Source organism: Heterodontus francisci, chromosome 40 (genome assembly GCF_036365525.1).
Source record: "Heterodontus francisci isolate sHetFra1 chromosome 40, sHetFra1.hap1, whole genome shotgun sequence".
In the NCBI taxonomy this organism is placed as follows: Eukaryota; Metazoa; Chordata; class Chondrichthyes; order Heterodontiformes; family Heterodontidae; genus Heterodontus; species Heterodontus francisci.
Window position 1 is genome coordinate 12,328,717 of NC_090410.1, and position 8,134 is coordinate 12,336,850.

The following is an 8,134-nucleotide window of genomic DNA, read 5'->3' on the forward strand; positions in this document are numbered from 1 at the left end:
CAGGCTGTGTGTGGGAAGGGGAGGTGGGGGGTGTTCTTTGGAGCTGGAAGCTCCATGCCGCAACAATGAGGGCAAAGGCAAGAAAGACCACTCCCGCGTCCCAGACTAATCCTCCAGGGGAACTTCCCCTCTGGTTCGAGGGGCCTTTGATCCTCCTCAATTTCTAATTTCATGAATGCCTCAGAGGGCACCTCTGTGTGGAGGCGCCGTCGGGATCCTCGACCTGCCTTAGCAGCGCCCACCTCTCCCAGTGGGGCTGCCGAGGCACAAGAGCTGCTGGCCCTTTGATTGAGCCAGCCCGCTGTCCTCATAGGATGGTGACCGTGGAAGCGGCCAATTAGGAGGCAGCCTCCAGGAAGATTGTGCTGGTGGGCACACTTCTGACTCCCATTTAGTCCTGACCTCAGGCTCCCAAAGCCCATGGGAAAATCCAGCCCAGAGTGTGCCAGCATGTGTGAGAATTAGTCAGTGAGTGTGTGTTTATGCCAGTATATGCATGAGAGAATCAGTCAGTGTGTGTGTATGAATCAGTCAGTGTGTGTGTATGAATCAGTCTGTGTGTGTGTGTGTGTGTGTGTGTGTGTGTGTGTGTGTATGAATCAGTCTGTGTGTGTGTGTGTGTGTGTGTGTGTGTGTGTGTGTGAGTCAGTGTGTGTGAGAGTTAGTGTTGCCTCCCAAATCCGTGCCCACTTTTCCCAGAACTCTGTACTTGAATCCCTCCAATCAAGTTTCCACCTCACCCACAGTACTGAAAAATCGAGGTAACAAATGACATCCCTCCCTGCCCTTCTCAAACTGTCAGCAGCCTTTGACACTGTTGGCCTCACCATCCACCTCCAACGCCTCTCCTTGGTTATCCAGCTGGGAGGGACTGCCCTCACCTGGTTCCATCCTTATCTATCCAGTCGTAACCAGAAAATCACCTGTATTGGTTTCTCTTCCCTCTCCTGCGCTATTACCTCTACTGTCCCCCAAGCATCTATTCTTAGCCCCGTCCTATTTCTCATCTACATGCTATCCCTCGGCGGCATCATCCGAAAACACAGTGTCAGTTTCCACATGTACACTGACACTAGCTCATCACCACCTCTCATGACCTCTCCACTGTCTAGTTTGTCACACTGCTTGCCTGACATCCAGCACCGAATGAGCAGAAATTTATGCCAACAAAATATTGGGATGACCAAAGCCATTGTCCCACCACAAACTCCATTCCCTGGTCAGTGACTCTATCCGTCTCCCTGCCAACAGAGGCCTAAACAGATAGTTTGCAATCGAGGTGCTCTATTTGACACCAAGATGAGCTCCCAAACACATATCCTCACCATCACTAAGACAGCCTATTTCCATCTCTGTAACGTCACCGACTGCACCCCTGCCTCAGCTGATCTGCTGCTGAAACCCTCATCCAAGCCTTTGTTATCTTTAGACTTACTGCTGTCCGGCCTCCCGTCTTCCCGCCCTCCATAAACTTGAGCTCATCCAAAACTCAGCTGCTCCTGCCCTAGCTCACACCACTCCATTCACTCATCACCCTTGTGCTCGCTGATTGGTTTCTGGTTGAGCAACACCGCAATTTTAAAATTCTCATTGTTTCCAAATCCCTCCACAGCCTTGTCCCTCCCTATCTCAGTTAGCTCCTTCAGCCTTACAAACCTCCAAGATCTGTGCACATCTCCAATTTTGGCCTCTTGCACATCCACAATTTTCATTGTTCCACCATGGGCTAATAAGTGGCAAGTAACATTCGTGTGACGCAAGTGCCAGGCAATGACCATCTTCCACAAGACAGAGTCTAACCACCTCCCCTTGATATTCAATGGCCTTACTATCACCAAATCCCCCACCATCAACATCCTGGGAGTTACCCATTGACCAAAAACTGAACTAGACCAGCCATATTGTAGTTACAAGAGCAGGTCAGAGGCTGGGAATTCTGCAGCGAGTAACACACCTCCTGACTCCCCAAAGCCTGTCCACCATCTACAAGGCACAAGTCAGGAGTGTGAAGGAATACTCTCCACTTGCCTGGATGGGTGCAGCTCCAACAACACTCAAGAAGCTCGACACCATCCGGGAAAAAACAGCCCGCTTGATTGGCACCCCCTCCACTGCCTTAAACAGCCATGCCATCCACCACCGACGCACAGTGGCTACAGTGTGTACCATCTACAAGATGAACTGCAGCAACTCACCCAGGCTTCTTCGACAGTACTTCCTGCACTTGTGGCCTCTACCATCTACAGGGACAAGGTCAGCAGATGCATGGCAACACCACCACTTGCAAGTTCCCCTCCAAGTCTCACACCATCCTGATTTGGGAATATATCATGCCATTCCTTCATTGTTGCAGGGTCAAAAACCTGGGACTACTTCCCTAACAGCACTGAGGATGTACCTACACCACACAGGCTGCAGGGGTTCAAGAATGCAGCTCACCACATCCTCCTCAAGGGCAATTACGAATGGCAATAAATGCTGGCCTAGCCAGCAACGCCCACATCCCATGAACAAATTAAAAAAATAATCATTGGCAGTTGTGCCTTCAGTCGTCGAAACCTTAGGCTCTGGAATTCTCTTTCTAAAGCTCTCTGCCTCTCTTGTTCTTTAAGACGATGCTTAAAACCTATCTGTCGTATGTGATTCGGTGTCAAATTGTGTTTGATAACGCTCTTGTGAATTGCTTGAAACATTTTACTATTTTAAAGGCGTTATATAAATGTAAGTTGTTGTGGTGTGTGTGTTTGTGAGAATTGACGTAGATCAGCCATGATCTTATTGAAGGCTCGAAGGGCCAAATGGCCCACTAGAGCTCCTATTTCTTATATTCATATGAAAAGGAATTAGAACAAAGATCAGACTACAAAGAGTGACAACATAAAAATCTCAGGTTGAGAAAAAAATTCTATAGATAATAATGATAAAATACCTGATAAAAATAAAGCAGGTGTGTTGAAAGATAAGATAAAGTACAAGAAATACGTCATCAGGACACATGAGCAGGGTGTGGCCAGTTCTGTACTCAATGTATCTGGTGTAAAGGATAAACAAGTAAATTAGAAGCACAAATTCAGTTTAAGGGGTATGAGGTAGTTGCCATTCCAGAGACCTACTTCAAGTTGGGTATGATTGGGAACTAAATATCCCAGGCTATAAAGTCTTCAGTTAGTTCAAAGGGAAAATGTAAAAGCAGGAGTAACCATATTGATAAAAGACATTATTCCAATCATTGAAAGAAGAACGATTTGCATTTATTTAGCACTTTTCATGACCACAGGATATCCCAAAGTGCTTTACAAGAGTGAAGCACTTTTGAGGTGCAGTCACTGTTGTAATGTAGGAAAAGCGGCAGCCAATTTGCACACAGCAAGATCCCACAAACTGCAATGTGATAATGACCAGATGATCTGTTTTAGTGATGTTAATTGAGGGATAAATATTGGCCGGGACACCGGGAAGAACTCCCCTAAACTTCTTCAAAATAGTGCAGTGGGATTTTATACAACCACCTGAAAGGGCAGGAAGGGCCTTAAGTTTAACATCTCATCTGAAAGATGGCACCTCCAACAGTGCAGCATTCCCAGTACTGCAGTGGAGTGTCAGCCTAGATTTTTGTACTCAAGTCTTTGGAGTGGGACTTGAACCTGAAACCTTCTGACTCCAAGGCGACAATGCTACCCACTGAACCACAGCTGACTCCTGAGTGTAAACAAGTGTGTGTGAGTTAGTGTGTTTGTGTGTGTCAGTATTTCAATTTTGAAATGAGGCTAGTGTCTTCACTTCGCTCTTTAACTCCTTCACTCAAGGTGCAGTTTGTGAACACCACCTCCAATTGTACTTTCTGGGTCTTGGCCAGAGGTCCTTAAAGGGAATGCGGGAAGCCACTCAAAAAAGACCCGGAGACTTCCAAAGTTTTCTTTTTTGTGGAGTCGGAAGGAGCAGGAATGCTCCTCTTGGCTCCACAAACCAGCTGCGGGCCTCCACCCCCGACTTACCTGTGCGCCTGTGTGCAGGGCAAAGTCAGTAGGACCCTAACAGGTGAGCTGTGTTGAGTTAGCTAATTGATCTGAACTATTCTGGTGAGCATGAGGACAAGTTTAATTTGGTTCTCGGGCCACCTGGAATCACAGCAGGTATAGAGTGCTGAGGGATTTAGGACTTGATTATTCCAATGCACGCTTGGACAGTCTTCCATATTCTACCCTCTGTAAAATCATCCAAAACTCTGCTGCCCACGTCCTAACTCATACCAAGTCTCGTTCACCCATCACTTCTCTGCTAACTGACTGGCATTGGGTCCTGCGATTTTAAAATTCTCAACCTCGTTTTCAAATCCCTCCGTGGCCTTGCCCCTCCTTATCTTTATAAACCTCCTTTACTTCCACACCCTCTGAGATCTCTGCGCTCCTCTAATTCTGGCCTCTTGAGCATCCCACCATGGGTGGCCATGCATTGAGCTGCCAAGGCCCTAAACTCTGAATTCCGTCCTTAAATTTCTCCACCTCTTCATCGCACTTTTGTCCTTTCAGACGCTTCTTAAAACCCACCTCTTTGACCAAGCTTTTGGTCATCTGACATAATATCTCCTTACGTAGCTCAGTGTCATGTTTTGTTTTATAATGCTCCTGTGAAGCTCCTTGGGGCGTTTTATTATGTTAAAGGCGCTATATAAATACAAGTTGTTTTTCTGTGTGTTAGAAAGTGTGTGTGTATGAATGAGAGAAAGTGTATGTGTGTAAAAGTGTTGAGATTGTGCATGTCACGTATGTGTGTGATAGTGCATGAAAGTGTATGTGTGCTTGTGTGTGTGTCAGTGTCATTGCTGTGTGTGTGTCAGTATGTGTGTGCCGGTGCTTGTGTGTTTATGATGTGTGTGCTTGTGGCCAATTGTCATGCCCACCGCTACCCCGAGCTAACTCAGCACAGTCCAAGGACTGAACCTGGAGCATCCTCGTGTATGGCCCAGTGCCACACTGGGCATGTCTTTACTGAAAGGGCTAAGTATGTATGTATCAGATAGGTGTACATCACGAGTGTGTGTGAATGTAAGAATGTATGTGCAGGTGAGGCTGTCCATGTGTGTGTGAATGTGTCTGCGTGCATAAGTGTGAGGATTCTGTTCAAATCAAACAGTCTTGTGGAAAGAATGCACACAACAGTAAAATGCAGATGCAGAGAGAGGTACAAGAGGTGACAGGCATGGAAAGCAGCACCATAAGGGTCAACAGCAAAACTGCCTGTTAAAAAAAATCAGGAGCATTTCAAATCTATTGGCTCAGATACTGAACAGCAGAGAGGACACTAGCAGGTCGCAATAACACTGACCGTCTCCATCCATTCATTCATTGCATGCAACCTCCCACACTGGCAAAGCAGCGACAATCTGTCATCCACACCCACGCAGCCTCTTTGTCCTAATGAATGGATGCTCAGTTGCTTGATTAAAACTAAACCACCAAGGATGTGTGGCTCGGATCTAACCTCTGTTGTCTGAGGACTGGAGGGAGACTTCAAGGGTAGAGGGGTGGGGCTCTTGTTAGCTAGATTTCATTCATGCAGTCCCTGCGTCAGTACAGAAAAGCTGGCATTACAATAGAAAATGGAGGTGAACATACTGCAGTGTCCAAACCCCAGCACCTGCCCCATCACCTGTCCCAAGTGGTGCAGGCCCATTCAGCTGGAGTCCTGGTACAGACGATCCCGAGGTGCTGGTTTACCCGACTGGGTCCTAACCATCATTCGAGGGGGGCCTGCCTCACAGCACTGTCCCACGTCATTGTGAACACATTACACAGCCTCAGTGATGCTGCTTCTCTCTCTCTCTCTCTCTCTCTCTCACACACACACACACACAGTCAGCTCTTGGGGGATGTGGCTAAATCTAGCTTAAAGGGGAGGGGGAGGGGGGAAGGGAGATCGTAACAAACAGGAGGACAAAGGAAGTCATGGCAGAGACATCAAGAGCAAAGCAGAGCAAGAAAAATAATCTAAAATGAAAGGGGGAATTAGAAATTAGAACAGAAGATATAAATATAAATAGAAGGAGTGTGATAAAGGCAGGAGAAAGTGTGGGAGTCAAAAGGTGAAGGATAATAAGATAGAGAAATTGATACAGAGGCTAAGAAACTCCCTCATCCTGGGAGTGTCTCAGAACCAAAACTCAGGAGAACCAGAGCTAGAGGAGGAACCAAATGGAGAATGATTTTGCTGCTGTGGTAACCTGGCGTGTACACAGCAGGTTGGGGCATGATCCCCACTTAAAATGTCTTACCCCATCCTTGACCTTCTCACATTTACCGTGGGGGTAGAAGCTCAATATTGAGGCACAGGAGTGAAAGGGTGGGTGCTTTGTCTTACTCTGTGTATTCTCAGGTTTACTCTATATATTCACAATGTTGGGCAATTTCCCTCAACTATACACATCCCTTAGATCTACATAAAGGGACGAGAATTGCCAATGGTGCAGGCCGCGTAGCATCTTCTGGAGGGACCCGATGGAAGGGATTTCTCATTCCTCTGTCGAAGTCTCTCCATTCCTCTCCAAAAGCTGGTGACTGTTTCTGGTGTGGTTCCATGGGCTTCCTTCTTAAAATTCCACTATGCGTGTGAGAGCATGGACAGTAAGTGCCAATGGAGTATTCAATGCAGAGCAGACTGGGGATGGAACCCAATATAGCTTGTGTGGCTCAGTGGCATAGTGGACGATGCAGTTGCTCATTATTGAAGTGGAATCATGATTGCAGATACGATGCGTTTCACACAAAACGACTGTATTTGATGAAAGGCCACTGGCCTGAAACATTAACTCTATTTCTTTCTCCACAGATGCTGCCTGACCTGCTGAATATTTCCAGCATTTTCTGTTTGTATTTCAGATTTCCAGCATTCGCAGGATTTTGCCTTATTGAACTAGACTGTTCGCAACCTTGGTGTCATATTTGACCCTGAGATGAGCTTCTGACCTCATATCCATGCCATCATTAAGACCGCCTATTTCCACCTCCGTAACATTGCCCAACTCTGCCCCTGCCTCAGCTCATCTGCTGCTGAAATCCTCATTCCATGCCTTGTTAGCTCTGCACTTGACTATTCCAACGAGGTCCTGGCCGGCCTCCCATATTCTACCCTCCGTAAACTCATCCAAAACTCTGCTGCCCATATCCTAACTCGTACCAAGTCCCGTCCACCCATCACCTCTGTGCTTGCTGACCTATACTGGCTCCTGTTTAAACACCGTCCCAATTTTAATCCTTGTTCTCAAATCCCTCCATAGCCTCGCCCCTCTCTATCTCTGTAATCTCCTCCAGCCCTACAACCCTCCAAGATATCTGTGCTCCTCTAATCCTAGCCTCTTGTGCAGCCCCGATTTGAATTGCTCCACCTTAAGCAGCCGTCCCTTCAGCTACCAAGGCCCGAAGCTCTGGAATTCCCTCCCTAAAGCTCTCCGCCTCCCTTCCTATCTTTTCTCCCTCAGCTGTGAGTCATTTTCCTCCAGGCCAGAGCCCAATAACAGGTGGGAGAAAATCAGGGCACGACAGAGAGACACAAAGAAAATAGTAAGAGCCACAAAAAGGGAATACGGCAAAAAACAATACAATGGCTAATAATGGGTAGGCGGTGGCGTAGTGGTATTATCACTGGACTAGTAACCCAGAGACCCAGGGTATTGCTCTGTGGACATGGGTTCGAATCCCACCACAGCAGAAGGTGGAATTTGAATTTCATTAATAAATCTGGAATTAAAAGCTAGTCTAATGATGACCACTGTCGATTGTTGTAAAATCCTATCTGGTTCACTAATGTCCTTTAGGGAAGGTAATCTGTCCTTACCTGGTCTGGCCTACATGTGACTCCAGACCCACAACAATGTGGTTAACTCTTAACTGCCCTCTGAAATGGCCTAGCAAGCCACTCAGTTGTATCTAACCACTATGAAGTCAATAAAAAAGAATGAAACTGGACGGACCACCCGGCATTGAACTAGGCACCGGAAACGACAATGGCAAACCCAGCCCTGTCGACCCTGCAAAGTCCTCCTTACGAACATCTGGGGGCTTGTGCTAAAGTTGGGAGAGCTGTCCCATAGACTAGTCAAGCAACAGCCTGACATAGTCATACTCACGGAATCATACCT

At 47.0% G+C, this 8,134-nt stretch overlaps 1 protein-coding gene across 3 annotated transcripts in view; it reads right to left on the minus strand.

Annotated features, from left to right (window-relative positions):
• Window positions 1–5,701, minus strand: part of LOC137353218 (reticulon-1-A-like) — a 29,592-nt gene extending 23,891 nt beyond the window's left edge. For 2 of the 3 annotated variants that reach the window (XM_068019291.1, XM_068019292.1), the window contains exon 1: window positions 5,616–5,689. In XM_068019291.1, the coding sequence (XP_067875392.1) occupies window positions 5,616–5,673 (58 nt within the window). In that variant the 5' untranslated portion in view covers window positions 5,674–5,689. Of the gene's footprint in view, window positions 1–5,615 lie in introns of all 3 variants that reach the window. The other variant, XM_068019293.1, reaches the window with a different exon arrangement.
• Window positions 5,702–8,134: the final 2,433 nt, after the last annotated feature.